Here is a 19,404-nt window from a genome sequence, read left to right as displayed (position 1 = left end):
AAAAATGTTGGTCGGAACCAGTACCAGAATCACGCATGTCCCCTAAACAGGGGACTTTATATCTATGATGTTGTGGGACCTTAGATCTTTATGAAATACATTTGACTTCAAATGTCGACTAATAACTTGAGAAATTACCATCTGAATGGTATTCACAAGCAGAGGAATACATTGATAATTGACAGTTTCCTCTAGGAGTGCTGTCTTCAGCTTTAAGAGCGTATCATTCAATCAGCTCACAGGGAATATGTATACTGAGTGAATTTCCTCCATGACGACCTTCCATGACAGGGGAGCGAGAACCAGGTTGCGTCCCAAATGGCACCCTATTCCCTATATAGTGGTGTACTTACACTACTACAAAGTTGTGCACTATGCAGGGAATAGGGTTACACTTGGGACACAGACCCACATTGAGTCTGGCCTAGTTTGAGCTCACAAACAGAGATATTGTATGTTCTTCTTCTAATATGTCCTCCATTTATTTCCTTTCAGAAGGCATATCCTGTAGTGGCGGAGATGAGAATGAATCGCCAGGAAAGAGTGACAGCCTGTCTTTCTGTAAATGTTTAGATAGGTGGCTGTGGATGTGTTTGGATGGTAGCGGTCATAGAAATAGAATTACTAGAGGGGAAGTAATTAGGTTTGTCCATGGAAATACTCCTATGGGTACACTCAATGTGGCCGCCGGTCCACCTATCACAAAACATTGACTTAAATGGGATAGTCTATTCTAGAATCTAATTCCATTTCTATGGCAGCAGCAGCCCAGATCCTCTGTACACCCCTCCTCTGACCCAGATATAAGCTTTGAACCATTGGCACACAGGACAGGACAGGCAGGGATGTGACTGGGCCGACTTCCCAGCGTGCCTTGTGGGACAGGGGGGCGGCTCAGTGGAAGGGAGAAGGAGTGTGTGTGGGGGAGGGAGGGAGTGATGTGAGGGGTCTGGATGCTGCTGAAAGGGATACTGGGTCAGTCTCTTGGTGTTTCTCTGGGGGTCCGCACCTATTCATCACTGATGGGGAGAATAGACTGTCACTCCGTCTCGTTCTGATCCAACTCGCTGAGAGTGTCAATAGGTCTCTCTCTCATCTGTCGGTTCAGTCACAGGAGAAAATCCACTCAAACCAACCAACCTACATTCAACAAACACACCAACAACCAACAAAATATACAGCAACACCCAATCTCACCACACAACACTCTCCTCTCTACATATAATCAAGATACAAATAACTGATTGGAGCTAGCCCTCACACAGACACAGTGATTACAGAATGAGTAATGAGCTGTGCATCCACTACCGGCCCTGCCTTCATCTCCATTGCATAACAGTATAGATGCATTAACAGTGTGTTGGATGCATTTCCTGCTGCGACCCTCAAACGGGGCCTCTCTTAAATCTGGCCCTATCAGTTTACAGATGCTTTGAAGGCTGGTCTGGCCGGGTGCAACGTTAGAAGCGAGTGCGTGCAACGTCTCTCTGATGTTAGGAAAGGACAAAGCTCCTGTGGAGTATTCCATTTCCAACTGATAGAGGAAAGGGAAAAAACATAATTTGGCAAAACATTTTTTACATTTTTATAATTTAAGTTGTAAGAACAGAGAGATCCCCCCTGGACAGAACAACGACATTCAGGCTTCTTTGGTCATTTCCTGTTGACGGTTCGGTCATGGTGTGCTAGCTCGTTTCTGCTGGGATCAATCACGCTTACTAACAGATGGTAGTGCGCTCCTCGGTCGGTTCGGGTGTTGTGTTTAGGGACCATAATTGGGCTGTTATGTTGCACCGCAGAGCGTGCTAACAGCCGCACCCACTTTGACTGGGTAACAACGTGTCAAGGCTCTGAATCACTGGTTGTAGAGCAGTACAATACTACCTCAGTAAAGAGCCCACTCAAAGCTGAGCCACGGTTCCCAGGAAGTATCGAACAGCGAATGTTGTCAATCCATTGTGAGGGATATGAAAAGTTGAGACAGTTACCTTTTTGGTTTGTTGGGAGCCAAATGTCCCACTTCAAGTGATAATTCGCTAAACTACGTAATTTCATTCAACTTTCCCTTCAAATTCAATTCACAGTCTATTCATATTATGACTTTATCCATTTTCTCCCTCTTACCAATACCAGCCAAAGAAATCCTTGCAGTCACGGATATGTTACACGCCATACTTTCCGGTTGTGTTAGTGTTTAGGTTTGAGGGCTGACATGGCCAAACAAAACCACGTGTAGGAGATGGGGAGCCATGTAAATGGAGGAAGCAGAGTAATCATATATGTGTGTGTGTGTGTGTGTGTGTGAGAGAGACGCTGGGCACTTCAAAGCTGTAATGTTGGAGCTCCTAAACAAGGGCGACTAGAGGTCTGGGCTAATGGGAGGCCATGGAGAGATGAGAGGAGAACTATGGCTGGCTGACACTGTGTGTATGCATGTCGGTGTTCATGTTTGTGTTTGAAAGCCTGTGTGTGTGACCTATACAGAGAGTTTGTGAATACAAACAGTGTACAGTGTGTGAATAGAAATGTGCCTGTGAGGCTGTTTGTTACAGGTGTTTAAGTGTGTACATGGCTATAGACAATACAATGTACTGTGTGTGCGTGTATAAGCCGAGGTTACCTCAGTATCCTCATACTAACAACCCATCTGAAACTCACACAAAGCAAGACAAATGAGCACATCCAGCGATGACCACCAAAACCCACTGTATGGTATAAATCCTTTATTAAATAATCAGAATAACAATATTAATAACAATCATAAAAAGAACATTTCTGTACAAAGCCCCCAAGCAACAATTAGGTCTGACCAGAGTCAGGGTGGTCCTTGTGAGGTTTAGCCCCTCACTTGCCCAGGGAGGTGTGTTTTAGCCCCTCCTGCCCAGACAGATTGGGCTACTGTTCTGTATCTGTAATCTGATACGGGCTACAAAGGCAAGCTGAACCACAGAAGCTCCAAGGCACCTGGAAGAGAGTCAGTGGGGCCCAGTGATGAGAGCCTCTGGGATAGGAGAGGGAATGTGGGTTGTTGGGGTGGAGGGCGGAAGGGAGAAGGGGATAGGCTCCACCTCATGGCTCAGCAACCCCTCCCCAACAACCTGGCCTCTTGATCAGCACTAGCCTGGTTCCACACCAGTGCCTCCAGACGCACACAGACCTATACATGCCCAGCATCGCATCAGAATGACCAGGATACTATTTCTTCGGTGTGTGTGTGTGTGCTAGCATGTGCACGCTGTGTATGCATGTGTGTGTGTGTGATCAGCGTGTGTGAAAGTGAGAAGTCCGAGGTACAGTGGAAATATCTACTGTTCTCTTTCCCTCTCCTCCTTCACAAGGCTAGATAGTCCAGAGGGAGCAGATGTGTGTTTAAATCCCCCTCATTTATCTCTCCCCATGAACCTGTTTCCTGTTAAAACGCCAGCCTCGCCGTGACAACGCAAAATGGAGTCAAAGTGTGGGAAAATAAGAGCAACAAACGTCAAACGAGGAGAGCACGAAACATGACACCAAGACCACATCGGTCCACTCTGAGGAAATGGTGTCCTTCCATTGGTGTTTCCTCTACCAATCGCTGACTTCAAGCTCAGATGTGTGTCCACTGTCAAGCAATGGTCTAGAATATATATATATATTTATTTTTTATTGTGTCCCACTTTGGGTTTTATTGTTGATTCGTTCAGAGTACATTGTCCCCGGAGAGGTTGATTTAGGATTTAGTGATCCATTGATTCATTTTTTTCTTCTCTCTTTATCAGTTCTCAATTGCAGACGGCTATTCAGTCTCTGCCTGGATTTCCCAGCAATCCACGCGCGGCGCTGACCAAAACCATCGTTCACCTTGGACGTTTTTACTTCACCCAGCCACAGTTTACTGTAAACACGGCCGTCAACCTTCTTTTCGATACAACCCACCGGCAACAGCAGCCTGAGACGAAATCTAACAATAAACTCCCTTGCTTTCGATCTTCAACAGAACACGTTTAGAAGAGAACATGATTAGAACCCCTCCTCCCTCCTCCTTTCTTTATCAGCATTTACAGGCTGGCAACGGGCCAAAACAAGAAATAAAACAGAGAAGGCTTGAACAAATAACAAAAAGACACACACCAAAGACGGTGATTCGTCTAAAAATACCACAGACCTGTCAGAAAAGGGGGTGGAGAACTGAGGCTGATGTGTTACAGAGACGCAAGAGTCTAACTCAACAAAAACACCGCTTCATAAAGAATTCACTTCACTAGGTTCTAGGCCACTGTGTCCACGTGTCTAAGCCACTGTGTCCAGGTGATAGAGAAACACTATCTAAGCACCTGTCTAAGGCGTTTTTCAGTGTCAAGGAGTTTAGCCTCACATCTTTCCAGTTTAAAAACTAGACCTAGAAAACTATGATGTATTTATATGGAGTTCTGAATTTTGGGGGGGGGATAGTAGGTATTTGCCCATTGATATGTGTTGATATTTGAACTCCCCTGTCAATGGAACAGTACGCAATAGGGACCACTCTGGGAAATACCCAATCCTTCCCTCATTGGCTCTGGTCCAGAAAACCCCACCCTGGACTGCACCACTTTGATTGAAGCAGGGGGAGGGGTCTCAAGATCAGTCTAAAAAGTGGCTTTTCCCCAAAATGTCCTTCCATCTGGCAGGTGTAGTCCTTCAGCTCAGAAAGGAAATTCACAGTCCAAGCTAAGCAGAGAAAACAAAAGAGGAGATAATCTCCTCAAAATGGCCGCCTCTCTCCTTTCCTCTACCCCTCTCCTCTCTCTACTCTTTCTCCTCATGCCTCGGTGCAGCAGCGCTGCTGGTTGAGCTTCACCTTGTGCTTGAGGCCGTCGTACAGCTCAAAGTTGTAGTTCTCCAGCGTGGTAGAACTACGCGATGACAGGCCACTGTAGGAGCACGTGCAGTAGAGCAGCAGGCCGGCGCACACAGCGCCCAGCAGCACGCCCAGGGAGCTCATAACGATGATGGTGACCAGGATGGGGTCCAGCGTGTACAGCCACGAGTTGTCCTTCTCTGCCGAGGAGGAGACGAGCGTCTCCGGTTGCTCGGAGGACGGGGCCGCCGTACTCAACTCCTTGGGGAACGCCCAGCCTGGACGAGAGGAGAAAGAGAGAGCGAGATGGAGGAGAGAGAAGAGAGATGAGAGAGAGGAGGGGAGAGGGAGCGAGAGAGAGAGGAGGAGAGGGGAGAAAAAGAGAGATGCTTATTAGAAGCTAGGCATTTTTTCACATTTGGAAAAACATTTTGCCGTAATGGACACATAAAATACATTGTAGTTGATGGAAACACTTACCTCCATCAAACTGGTTCCTGCCATTAAAAAGTCTGCTGTCTCCAAACTCTGGTCTCTTATCTATGAGAGAAGAAGATACAACAGAACGATTGTACAGCGTATGCACAATGCCAAGTATCCATACAGTACATTTTGGTTTCGTGCAATAATGTAAGCTGTCTATGTCAATCTTCCTTCACTGTAATTACTAATTAATGACTATAATATGTGTTGCGACTGCTATAGCCCAATGACGTACAGACACATACCACAATGTAGAAAAATATCACTTTATTACCACAGACCATATTCACATTCATTTAACTATTTCAAAACACACGTTTCACATTGCTCACAAAGAGGTGCAAAGCCCAAGTAAAGTATCAGCAAACAATTTTACAACCATCATCATCATCCTCATCCTACAAATAGATTATGCACTGAGCTCTAAACAGATGAAGATATAATCAAACACAGTGCCCTCCTGGCTTCCACCCACTGCGTTACGATGTGGTGTGATCATCATGAGATACCAATGGGTATCAACACTGAGAGTGGTGCTTAGAAGTGCTCAAGCCTCGCCCTCCGCTCAACCCCCCCCCCCCCCCCCCCCCAAAATTCACCCCGGCGCTGTTTTTTGAAAACGGCACTTTCACTTCAGGTTTATTGTCATCTTGAGAAGTGTGTGTGCAACACTTGGCATATGGACAGAGGTGGGAGTAATTGCTTGGCAAGAACACCTTAACTGGAGCCCTCAACGAGAATCATTAATATGGTCTCCAATGGCTGTTGGCTGCTGGTGTGTGTGTGCCGGGGGAGGGGTGTATGTGCGCCTGTGTGAGAGAGAGTGTATGTGGGTGTGTATGCGTGAGAGATTGTGTCTGTGTGTGCAGGAGACGGGGAAAAGAGAAAAGTGCTTACTACAGCCTAAATAAATGTTATCGCTCCATTACCTGATTAGAGATATTAAGAGCTTGGAGAGGACCTACGGTGAGATGGACAGAGTGGGGGTGCCCAACCCCCAGTTGATTTAAAAGCACATTGTGAGAGGGTGCCAAAAAACTTCTCTTTGCTCTGAGAAAACTAAAAAGCCTGATCACCACACACATTCACCCCACTCAATGTGGCCCGTATAGCCCTTATCAAACCCCCCAGATAACATAGTGGCTTCCATAGAAATGTTTTATTTAATACTATGGAGGCATCACTCTAACCCAAATACATTTGGTTGTCCTACTTAAAGGGACAGTTCATTACAAACTCAAAGTTTGTCAGATGCTTTCAGACCTGGGAATTGGTCTTATGTTGAGATAAGTTCACATCCCAGGCCACCGGTTGTAAATGGAAGCACCATCATTTACTGATTTAGTTGTTTATCTTTTCCACTCTTTCGGGGTTGAGGCATATAGGTGGATCTACACAACTATGGGACGTGGACTCATCTCATAGACTGCTTTTGAGATCAGAAAGCACCTCTGACATATTTGGTGGTTAAATGGGCAGAAACTAAACTACCTCTGGATGTACAATAATGGTGAGATAGATAACTGTTTATCATTAAAGGGATAGTTCACGCAAAATTAAATATTGTTTTTCTTCCCCTGAAAGCAGTCTATAGAATCCATGCTTAGGCTTTATTTACATGGCCACCGTTTTGTAATTTGGGTGAACTTCCCCTTTAAGGGCCATCTGATTCTCAGAGCTCTACATAACCACTAACAAACCAACTTAAATATGCGCTAGCTATTATCATAATTGGGCCTGGTCCCATTTGAAACATATTTCCAATTATCTTGGCCACCAGTTGTTATACCATTACATTCCTTGCCATTTTGTTTATACCCTCAACTTTCTAATGAGGGATGACCTGCCAGCATCCATCTTAAGTGATAGGGAAGCATTGTTTGTAGTTTGTCTTTGATTTCTATGTTTTGGAGCATTCTCAACTAAGAGCACACGCAACAGAAGACAGAAAAATGGCTTCCGGCTGTTTGAGAGTATTGCATAGAGTTGGATGTGGGGCTTACCAGCCACATGTTGTCACATGGGTGACGCCATTGAGGACTTTCCAAGATAGAACACAAACAATGTGGGAATGAACATTAATCACTGATGATGGCGATGATGATGATATTATAAAGAGAGGGACTGACTGAGGGGTCATATTCAATCAAAAGCTTGATGCAGGGTTTCCGGTGTGGGACGACTAAAATGTTATTCTTGAGCTGCGCGAATGAGATCGATTCCTCAGGTCAATAAGAGTGACACATAAAAACGTCATATTCAAACATGCTTTTTTTTGTCTTACACTGGTAATACCCAATAACCCGGCCCACTCATAATAAAACAAAACATAGTTACAGTGTATCTATTTAACATCTCCTTCAGTAATAGTAACACTGACATCTCAGCAGCCTGTCCTGAAACACTGTCTTCACAACGAAGTAGGTCCTGTAGAGCATCCGCTGTCTCTGACTGTAACATTCCCCCTCCGCTCTCCCTCTTCTCTTTCTCTCTGAGTGTTGCCAGCAGAGCTGTCAGTAAGACAGTATCTTTCGCTTGTCTGTTTGTGGTCTGACAGCGCTGGATGTTTTACATGGCTGGACCACTACACCCACACCGGGCCGGGAGGTTAGACCACACTGAGTGTCTCCGTGCTGGCGTGATTCCAGGAAGCCCATGGGATAGGAACCAGAACCAGAACCAATAGACCTGTAAGGCTGGAGGTTGGGTTTGAAACAAGCCAATCACATAGATCGCTTCATCTCCACGTAGTCCGTAGACACATTCAAGTTATAGAAATAGTGTTCGAAGAGCTAGTCTGTGAACAGTAACATCCACCGCTGATGAAAGCAGGACCCAGAAAATGTCACTGTCAATACCACTCCAATCCTTGTCCCCCGTGGCATCATCCATGAGCCATCAAAAGGGGAGGGGTTTAGCTGTAAGGCCCACCTCTTCCTTTCAGCAGAGGGCATATGTTTGGTGGCCGTGGTTGTCTAGCCTCACGGTGAGCACGGGCTCCGTCCCTGGAGCGGCCGTTACCGGGTTACTGGCTGAGCACTGGGAGTACTGAAAGACCTGGGACTGGCTGTGGTAGGCCACAGAGAGCTGGCTCTTCTTCGCTGCCAGCCTTCGTCGATGGCAACAGAGCGCTCGTACCAAGATGGCCACTGCCAGGAGTATCAGGGCACCCCCGGCGGCCACGAGGTAGTACCAGAGGGTGGGTACCAGTGGCAGCGCCAACGTGTCTACTGTGGGGTCACTCCCGACAGGAACACCTCCCCCTGGTGGAGAGATAAGGAATATGTTGGCTCGGGGTGTGGGGGGTGCAAGCAAAGCACATCCAATGGACTGCTTTGTTTTGGTGTTTATTTTTCTCCCCTGTGGCTTTCCATCACATGAACAGCAGGCGTACGAGCACATGGGCATGCACAAGCATGCCGGCTCAAACGGGGAAAAAAGTTATTCATCACAGACAATGGCTGAAATAAATCAAACGCGTCAGGGTTTTTTTAAATCTGAGGATTGAAGCTTGGGTTGCAGTCGATGGCGAGAGAGGTGATTCTCACACTAAGAGCAGTGGAGCATAGCTACGGATTGTCAATGAGTCTGTGGGATTGAATTGATCCAATGAATAAAGCTCTCATGTAATAACTTGGTGTGAAACAAAGGGCGTGGTAATTAGCTGTAACAGAACGCACGCACGCACACACACACACACAGGACAGACTAATTAACTTGTCAACAAACAAATTCAGTTTGAAAGAAATCAAACCAAAGAGGTTTCAAGCATTGGGGTTGATTTATGATTGAAACCTGGGTTGGATCAAGACACAAACTATAAGTTGCTGACTGTTTGTAAATTCAATTGAAAAATCACTGATGCAATGTTATGTGACTACGCTGACGAAGTAAAATGCTTTTTTCCCCAATGATGAGCCACTATTTCCTGTTGGTACAGGAAGTTCCAATGCTCCACTGACCAATCATAAGACCCCATGGAGCCTACATAGGAATGTTCTGGATTGTTCTCCCTTTAATTTGGCGACAGTGATGGAATTTGTTTGGCAGGTTCAAAATGGATTTCCTTGGAAAACACATTGCTCTGATCTGTTCATGTCTTTGTTTTCGTTGCTCTCTTGGCCAGTTCTTTCCTCTTCAACCCAAGACACAGCTCCTCTACTTCAATCCTATGAACCCCTCTTACATTCTTTGCGAAATCGCCCTAACAACGTCTTCCAAGACGCAAGCTCTCCTATTCATACAGGTCTGTGAAATCACACGCTGATAACAGTTTCCAAGCACTCTTAGGTCTAAGCTAAGAAAAAGGAACAAACGTTTAAGGGGCCGAGAGGTTAGAGAGAAAGCGAGAGATAGCTGAGAGACTCCATGTACGGTGTAGAGTTGAAGCCACCCTGAGTATTCGACCATGTCACATAATTACAGAGGGAAATGGTGCGTGTACCTGCCACTGCACTGTGCACACACGCTCATTAGACAGAGCTGAGAGGATGAGAGAGACACCGGCGTCGCAGCTGAGTCACTCTATTTAATTACGTTTCACTACGAAGTGTGTGTGTTTGTGTGTGTGCGTGGGGGTGTGGCGGTGTGCATGAGTCTGTGCGTGTGTGTGAGTGTGCGTGGGGGTGTGCATGAGTCTGTGTGTGTGTGTGTATCTATGTGCGTGCGTCACGGTGGAGGAAGAAATTGCACACATCACACACCCAAATTCCCAAGCTCTTATCTTATTGGAACCAGCAGCCAAAAACACTATATCAAGTAATAACATCAATCCCCTATAGCTCTCCCAATATTTCTATTGAGGCAGACAGTTCATTTAAAACCATGGATGTCAACGCAATAGTATGAATTTCTCTGCAATAAACCGGATTCTGCTGGATTCAGTGGGCTCTGATGTCGTTTGATGATGTCTGGATGCTGATGACGATTCTGGGAATCGTTTGTCACCAAGGCAGCATTAATCAAGCGGCGAACACAGCTCTTGCACACCCATTTCTATTGATTGGACTGGGCTTGTCACGTGGGTGCCATCAAGCAAAGCTCCCATTAGCCAAAGCTAATACAGTGCAGCGCAGCGAGCAGGAAGCGGACACATTTGCACAGGAAGTGACATCATTACCCGGCTAAAGAGGCGCAAACTCACCTGTCATGTCGGGAAGGAAGGCAACGAAGGGTTCTGAAAGAGAGAAACAAACAAGACTGTTTATAACCTGTACAATAGCTAGGAAAGTCAGCCAAAAACATTAAAACAAATAGAATTTGGATTCAATTTTTGTGGGCAGTGATATCACTCTATTGCCTATTGACAGCTTTCTTAATACTTCAACTCAAAAGAAATACAATGAAAGAGCATGTGGGTATGTCTCTTCTTGGGCAGAATGCAATGTCAAAGTGTGTGTTATTGTGAGTTGGGAGACTTGGAGGGCGACTGTGGGAAGTTTGAGTCATTCAAAGTTGTGGAGTCCAGTTGAGCTGGGAAGGTTGCTGCCTGGCTGGCTGACTGCACACACAACGTTCAGTCTGATTGACTTGGAATGGCAACAAAAAGCTTGGGGGCCTGTGAGAGGGGCGACTTGGGAAGTGGGGCCTTTTTTGGCTGTAACACCAATGTGCTGTGAACAAACTCGACTGCGCTGGTTGATAAGAACACTCCCAGCATGCCTTGGGAATGAGGAAGAAGGAGAAAATGTGTAGAGGGGGAGAGGAGTGGAGGCACTTCCACACCGGTTGACAGAGGGGGGACGGGTTTTCATCTTTCGTCTAACAACCACACTACCGTACACATGCACACTCACTACCCCCCCCCCCCCTCCCCACACACACACACACACACACACACACACACACACACACACACACACACACACACACACACACACACACACACACACACACACACACACACACACACACACACACACACACCAACTCCATGAAGTCAAACTCGATGATGGCAGGTTTCTGGCTCAGAACCCACAGTCTGTCTGTGATCTGTTTAAGACCTACTCCTAAACCTCCCTGCTCTGGCTAGATTAAAAGCCCAGCGCACACACAGGCACGCACACACACACACACACACACACGCGCACACACCAGTGCCGGATCTATTGCTTTGACGGCTCTGGAAAGCTCTGTTTACAGATACGAGAGAAGAAGAAATCTAATGAAACATAGATTAGCATCGCGGGGGCCCAAGGGGCGTTTATGGCCTACTTTCCATTCTTCCTTTCTTTTTCTGGCAGAGGAATAACACTCCACTCTTTCGTTCATTCTCTCTCCTTTCATCTCCTCGCTACGGCTTTCAGAAGTACCAGTCAGTCTGTCCCCAAGATTCTGATGAGGGAACGTGGGGTGTGTGTTTGGGTGTGTGTGTGTGTAGTGGGGTGTTTAGAGCACAACTGGAGTGACAAGTCGGGGACCCCAGGGTAGAAGAGGAGGAGGAGGAGGAGGAGGTAGAGAAGGAATGAAGGGCTGATGGAGAGAGAGAGAGATAGAGGGGGGAACAGAAGTTGAGTGGTGTGGTGGTGGGATGACAGAGGAAAATAACTGGGGTGCTGGAGGGTCAGGTGTGTGTATGCACATGTCTGTATGCGTGTCAGTGAGTGTGTGTACACGTGTTTGTATGATCTGCAGACTTACGTGTGCACTCCTCCAAAGGTGTACCAGAATTCATGTGGATGTTGTCGATCATGATATGGCCCTTGGTTCCGTGGTCAACGAAGCCTTCCATAACCACCTGAGAGGAGGAGGAAGAGTAGGGGGAGGAGGATGAGGAGGGGAAGGAGGAGGAGGAGGAAGCGTAGGGGAAGGAAGCGTAGGGGAAGGAAGAGGAAGCGTAGGGGAAGGAAGAGGAAGCGTAGGGGAAGGAAGAGGAAGCGTAGGGGAAGGAAGAGGAAGTGTAGGGGAAGGAAGCGTAGGGGAAGGAAGAGGAAGCGTAGGGGAAGGAAGAGGAAGCGTAGGGGAAGGAGGAGGAAGAGTAAGGGAATGAAGAGGAAGAGTAAAGGAAGGAAGAGGAGGAGGAGGAAGAGTAAGGGAAGGAGGAGGAGGAAGATTAGGGGAAGAAGAAACAAATGACCTACATGTAGATGCAGGGATATATCTTAAACATAAAATCGCTGCAACACATAACCACTAGTAATATACTTCTACTTGTTTCTCCAGCTAACTCCAACAGACTATTTTCATGGAAGGGAGAGGGGAGCATGCTGACGCCCGAATACCTGGAACTCTTTGGGGGATCGGGGCAGGATGGTGCGACCCTCCTTCCAAACGGGTCCCTGGTTGCCGCGGAGTGCCCATAGAAGGGTCTCCTCGTGGTGGGCATCGCGGAGAAGGATGCGCAGGGTGCCCTGGGCCTCTCCCCACAGCTGGTAGGAGAAGAGCAGGCAGAGAGGCCCCGTGTCGAGTCCCACCATGGGGCTTAGGATCCTGGCTCGCTGCTGCTCCGTCTTGGAGTTGGCTTCGATGTACAGGTAGCTATTCAGGTCTGTGTGGGGAAGGGAGACAACGCAGTGGTGGGTTTAGAGACTTGAGATGTTGCAGTGAGGGGAACACATGGGAAATACATGCACACACACACACACACACGAGGGAGTGTACACACACACGTGCGCACATCAACACACACAAGAATAAAACCACACAATAGCACAACTACAAGGTCAGACTTACAATAGCACAGGGATATGATACATACCAAAACACGCCTAACAGAAGAATAGGGTCAGTGAGAGAGTCAAGCACAAAGGGAAGGGGATGAATTCACAGCCAACCCAAGGGAGCCATTCCCATTGCTATCCAGGTCGACCCAGTAGTCAATAGCATTGTGTTAAACACAGTCAGTTGTTTATGGAAGAAGATGTTTAGTTAGTATATTGGATGTGGACTTGGAACCTTGACGCGGGGGGGGGGGGGGGGGGGGGGTGTAGAGTTAAGTGGGCGATGGACCAGTATCAACACAATCCTGACAAAATCCCTTGTGCTTTATCGCAGTGTTAGAGCAGTTAGGTGAGGGAACCACAGATAAAAATCATCGCGCAAGTGAATATTGTCCAAGAGGCACAACGAAGTGACGGATATTGGCGTCGCCATATTCCAACTGAATGTTCATGTATAAACCGTTGTATATTAAACTGACATGAATGATGTAATATATACATAAATAGTATATGTTATGTCCCCTGTACCCAGGCAACAGGTGTCTATCTTCAAAATCTGATTAAAACGATAATTTTGACCCCATGGACTTTTAGTCCTCGCATCTATAGCTCCATCTACAAAAATGTTTGGCGATTACATTTCTCCAGTTCGATCCCTCAGCTTCATAGAAAACATTTATTAGATTTTTTTCATAGAAAACACTTTTTTATTAAGGAATGGCCCTTTATTGCTGTTTAGTTGAAGCTAGACCTTAGAAACAGAACTCGATGAGCACAGTGCACAATGTCATAGTCATTGACCTCGATTGTGATGCAGCTGTGATGTCATCCGGACACCTGTGAAGCAACGTTCTAGAAGTCGGCCACATCATTTAGGCACTTGAAAGCATTGCCTGTCACATCGCTATCTGCTCTGAACAATTAAAAAAAAACATATAATTACACTAACTTCTTTCAATAATGGACTATCTCCAATATCTGAGCCAGTTTGGGTCCCTCCATCCTTTCCCTTTGGACCAGTTCACCTGGTTAGTGTTGAGGATGGTTCCTAAGGACGTTCTCGCCGCATGGCTGAAAACACAGATGACAGGAGGATCTCCCGTGTCTGGAGTGGCTGCCTACCAGAACCTAAACCAGGTTTGTTTGGCCTAGATTATAGTGAGTAGTCTGAAATGGCAACTTATTCCCTATATAGCTAGGGAAATACTTTTGACCAGAGCCCTGGGTCTAGACTAGTTGAGTCTAGATTCTCAAAAACACTTTGAGACATATAAAGCCCTTTTTTACATCAGTATAAGTACGATCTGATTTGATGATTGATTCATTGCAGGGACAATGGCAAAGTCGATTTTTGAATACACCACCTGGAGGCCAGTTCCAGCCCAACTCAGCCCCTGCCACCTTCCAGCCAATCTCCAGCTATGGACAAGACCAGGATCATTTTATGGACTGGAAAGAGGGGCCCCAGATCAACAACAACAAACAAGTGCATTGTCATCAGGATGTGGAGCCAATGGATGTCAATGTTGTTGTGGAGGTGAAAGACAACAGCCAAGCACTAGCCACTTGGCAGGCAACAGTCTGGCCCAGTCAATCAGCACCTAAAGGCCAGGCAACAGTCTGGCCCAGCCAGTCAGCAGCCACTACCAAGAACACAGTCTGGCCCAACCAATCAGCAGTCACTACCAAGACAACAGTCTGGCCCAGCCAATCAGCAGCTGCTACATTTTGGTCATCCAGCCAGCAGAATGGCGCTATGTTTTGTCCAACGAGCCAGACAGCCACGAGCCAGACAGCAGTCTCCAACAACCAATCGGCAGCCTTCGCTAAGAGAGATGGGGGCGATATGACGAGCAGCAGCGGTCATCAGGACTACGACCCCAAGAGGAGGAGGATGTAAATGTGAGGGACTCTGAGGGTCATCTGTCACTCAAACGGAGGGTCTTTCTCACGGCCTAAAGACTCAGTCCAACACAGGGACTTCAACGTGCGGATCACAGCATAAGACGCTGCGGAACCGCACACGGGACTATTTTCGATAGAAAAATAAAAGTTGGATTTATTGCAAACTAAATTCAGCGTTGTTCTTCTGTGTCCAGAAAAATCGTTGATTGATTATATTAAAAGTTTAGACCACCTGTTTAAGGACAGCAATCAGCATCCGCAATGTCAATTCAGATAAATCCATAACAATTGACTTAACACTTTGTCAAGGACATGTACACCCTGCAATGTGTGCCTAACTTGAATCTGGGAGACGACTGAAATCTGAGTTGTATGTGAGAGGGAGAGAAAGCTTACTACATTCAAGTGCGTATTATACCGTGCAGTACAGTAAGTGCATGTGTGTGTAGCCACCCTAATAGTCCGTCTAGCAGATCACACAGTAGTATCTGTGGAGGGGAAGAAGACTTCATCCACGATGACAGCCCCCCTCTGCTCTCCAGTGTGTGTGTCACACCAGACAGCGTGTGTGACAGGGTCTCCCTTGGCCCTTCCAAACACCACAGTGTGTGGAAGGAGCCCTCCCATTCAGCACCATACGGCACTGTCTATCACTGTGTGTCTATCTGTGTGTGTGAGTGTGTGTGTGTGACTGTGTGTATGAGTGTGTGTGTGTGCGCGCGAGTGTGTGTATGTGTGTGTGCACGTGTGGTGTCTTCACCACACAGGAAACGTCCCCACTTTATCAAACTGATCTTAATGTGTTCGCAGATAACCCCCATCTCCCTACACCTCGGGTGAACCCGGCGTCTCTGAACGCTCCCCCCATTGTTCCGCAGCTTGTTCGGCAGACAGCTCATAATCGAGAGGGGCGCGTTCACGGGATGTGATGCAACAGCATTATTAATCCATTTTCTCGGCAGTCTCCTGCGGCGAGCGAAGACGAGGAGAACTCAGTCTACAAACGCAGGCCTCGTTGTGGACGCCGCCAGCACCACACGTTGATACGCTACGGCGCGAGTTCTCCAGCTGTTAGTTTTTCACATTTTAAAAGAGAGAGATCGAGAGGTTACTGGGTCTGGGTTGTCTGGGTCACGAGAGAGATAAAGGGAGGGAGGGAGAGAGGGGAGGGAGAGAGAGAGAAAGAGGCAGAGAGCACAGGAGAGTGAGACAGAGAGAGAAAGGGTGAATGGGAGAGAGAGAAAGGGAGAATGGGTGAGAGAGAGAGAGAGAGAGAAAGGGAGAATGAGAGAGAGAGAAAGGGAGAATGAGTGAGAGAGAGAGAGAGAGAGAGAGAGAGAGAGAGAGAGAGAGAAAGGGAGAATGAGTGAGAGAGCGAGAGAGAGAGAGAAAGGGAGAATGAGTGAGAGAGAGAAAGGGAGAATGAGTGAGAGAGAGAGAGAAAGGGAGAATGAGTGAGAGAGCGAGAGAGAGAGAGAAAGGGAGAATGAGTGAGAGAGCGAGAGAGAGAGAGAAAGGGAGAATGGGAGAGAGAGAAAGGGAGAATGAGTGAGGCTAATGATGATTTGGCTACAATCTTCGACCTACATACCCAGGGATTCCCCAATCTAAAGCCCAGGTGACATCAGAGATTCCCAACCACTTTGAGCACGAGCAGGTCCTGAAACTCCCCCTTCAATTCTTCACAGCTGCAGCTCGTTAAATATTTCATGGGCCCCATTCGAAATATATCAAAACCAATGAATTTTAAAACAAGGTCAGGATAACAATCCCTTTAACCCCCAGTGGCTGAGTCCCGAATGGCCCCCTATTCCCTATTATAGTGCACTACTTTTGACCAGGACCCATAGGACCGTCTCATAGGGACCTGGTCAAAAGTAGTGCACCACATAGCAAATAGGATGCCATTTATAGCACAGTCAGTGTAAGAAAACCTCAAAGAAAAACTCCAAACTGCTCATATCTTTAATTAATGCCAAAAGCTTCACTCTTTTTTTGATCTGGGGGTATGTATAAAGGGAACTTAATAATTGTTCTAAGTACATGGAAGTCTACTTAGAGAGCCAGAGATTTGCCTGCAAGGTAATCGAGGGGCAGGAAAGCGCGGCTGGGAATAATGGTTTTCCTGGTTTTTCCTCTGGAATCTCTTGCCTCTGTCGTTAATAAGTGCTACTGGTTCTTAACTATTTCCTGTCCAGAACGCTCCCGGAACAATCCGTTAGCATCACAAAGTTGTAGCGCAGTCACATAGAGCAGACTGGAGGAGTTACACATTATACGTGTGTGCGTGCGTGTACGTCTGTGTGGTTGTGTGTCACAAAATCAGCCTCGGCTGGGGCTCAAATAGAGTTTTTGTACATCCACATGTTCACAAACACTAAACAAGGACTTTACTGTATATCAAGCTAAATTAGCCCAAGTGGCTATCTAACCTCTTTCTTGCCTTCTGAACATGGTTGTGGTGAACCACCATTGCCAACTCTGACTTAGGTGGGGAAGCTTGCTGTGCTATGCTCAGGGAGACTTACCGATGGGGGGCAGAGTGTGGTCCAGGCTGGGCCCCTGGGCTGGGGCTTTGGAGCTGTTGTGGAGGGACCAATGGAGCGAGGCGCTGGGGTCGTGAGTCCAGCCACACAGACCCTGCTCAAAGTCACACACACCACCCATGGATGGAGGGGAGGAGCTAGCTCCTGGAGAGAAAGGGTGGGAGAGGGATGGAGAAAGACAGAGAGAGATAGAGCGAGAGACATCAACCATCAAACATTCTACAATAACATCCACTACCGTTCAAAAGTTTGGGGTCACTTAGAAATGTCCTTGTTTTTGAAAGAAAAGCAACATGTTTTGCCCATTAAAATAACATCAAATTGATCAGAAATACAGTGTAGACATTGTTAATGTTGTAAATGACTATTATAGCTGGAAGCGACTGATTTTTTATGGAATATCTACATAGGCGTACAGAGGCCCATTATCAGCGAACATTACATTTACATTACATTTTTTTTTAAATACATTTTATCCCATTTTTTCCCCAATTTTCGTGGTATCCAATCGCTAGTAATTACTATCTTGTCTCATCGCTACAACTCCCGTACGGGCTCGGGAGAGACGAAGGTCGAAAGCCATGCGTCCTCCGAAGCACAACCCAACCAAGCCGCACTGCTTCTTAACACAGCGCGCCTCCAACCCGGAAGCCAGCCGCACCAATGTGTCGGAGGAAACACCGTGTACCTGGCCCCCTTGGTTAGCGCGCACTGCGCCCGGCCCGCCACAGGAGTCGCTGGAGCGCGATGAGACAAGGATATCCCTACCGGCCAAACCCTCCCTAACCCGGACGACGCTATGCCAATTGTGCGTCGCCCCACGGACCTCCCGGTCGCGGCCGGCTGCGACAGAGCCTGGGCGCGAACCCAGAGACTCTGGTGGCGCAGTTAGCACTGCGATGCAGTGCCCTAGACCACTGCGCCACCCGGGAGGCCCTTCATTTACATTACATTTAAGTCATTTAGCAGACGCTCTTATCCAGAGCGACTTACAAATTGGTGCATTCACCTTATGATATCCAGTGGAACAACCACTTTACAATAGTGCATCTAACGCTTTTAAGGGGGGGGGGGGGGGGGGGGGGGGGGGGGGGGGTGTTAGAAGGATTACTTTATCCTATCCTAGGTATTCCTTAAAGAGGTGGGGTTTCAGGTGTCTCCGGAAGGTGGTGATTGACTCCGCTGACCTGGCGTCGTGAGGGAGTTTGTTCCACCATTGGGGTGCCAGAGCAGCGAACAGTTTTGACTGGGCTGAGCGGGAACTGTACTTCCTCAGAGGTAGGGAGGCGAGCAGGCCAGAGGTGGATGAACGCAGTGCCCTTGTTTGGGTGTAGGGCCTGATCAGAGCCTGAAGGTACGGAGGTGCCGTTCCCCTCACAGCTCCGTAGGCAAGCACCATGGTCTTGTAGCGGATGCGAGCTTCAACTGGAAGCCAGTGGAGAGAGCGGAGGAGCGGGGTGACGTGAGAGAACTTGGGAAGGTTGAACACCAGATGGGCTGCGGCGTTCTGGATGAGTTGTAGGGGTTTAATGGCACAGGCAGGGAGCCCAGCCAACAGCGAGTTGCAGTAATCCATTACTCCTGTGTTCCAATGGCACGTTGTGTTAGCTAATCCAGGTTTATCATTTTAAAAGTGTAATTGATGCTCCAGATACTCAACTAGTCTAAAGAAGGCCAGTTTTATTGCTTCTTAAATCAGGACAACAGTTTTCGGCTGTGCTAACATAATTGCAAAAGGGTTTTCTAATGATCAATTAGCCTTTTAAAATGATAAACTTGGATTAGCTAACACAATGTGCCATTGGAACACAGGAGTGATGGTTGCTGATAATGGGCCTCTGTACGCCTATGTAGATATTCCATTAAAAATCAGCCGTTTCCTGCTACAATATTCATTTACAACATTAACAATGTCTACACTGTATTTCTGATCAATTTGATGTTATTTTAATGGACTTTTTTTTTTGTTGCTTTTCTTTCAAAAACAAGGACA

General features: G+C 47.1%; 1 protein-coding gene across 1 annotated transcript in view; it reads right to left on the bottom strand.

The window, feature by feature from the left end:
- Positions 1 to 2,703: 2,703 nt before the first annotated feature.
- Positions 2,704 to 19,404, bottom strand: part of LOC120033173 (neuropilin-2-like) — a 72,123-nt gene continuing 55,422 nt past the window's right edge. The window contains exons 11-16 of the mRNA XM_038979455.1: positions 17,394 to 17,555; positions 12,523 to 12,788; positions 11,942 to 12,038; positions 10,446 to 10,478; positions 5,300 to 5,359; positions 2,704 to 5,097 (exon numbers count right to left, since the gene is read on the bottom strand). Of these exons, the coding sequence (XP_038835383.1) occupies positions 4,781 to 5,097; positions 5,300 to 5,359; positions 10,446 to 10,478; positions 11,942 to 12,038; positions 12,523 to 12,788; positions 17,394 to 17,555 (935 nt within the window). The 3' untranslated portion in view covers positions 2,704 to 4,780. The remainder of the gene's footprint in view (positions 5,098 to 5,299; positions 5,360 to 10,445; positions 10,479 to 11,941; positions 12,039 to 12,522; positions 12,789 to 17,393; positions 17,556 to 19,404) is intronic.

Source organism: Salvelinus namaycush, chromosome 40 (genome assembly GCF_016432855.1).
Source record: "Salvelinus namaycush isolate Seneca chromosome 40, SaNama_1.0, whole genome shotgun sequence".
NCBI classification, from domain to species: Eukaryota; Metazoa; Chordata; class Actinopteri; order Salmoniformes; family Salmonidae; genus Salvelinus; species Salvelinus namaycush.
The sequence above is the reverse complement of the archived record's forward strand: the minus strand, read 5'-3'. Positions and strand labels throughout refer to the sequence as shown.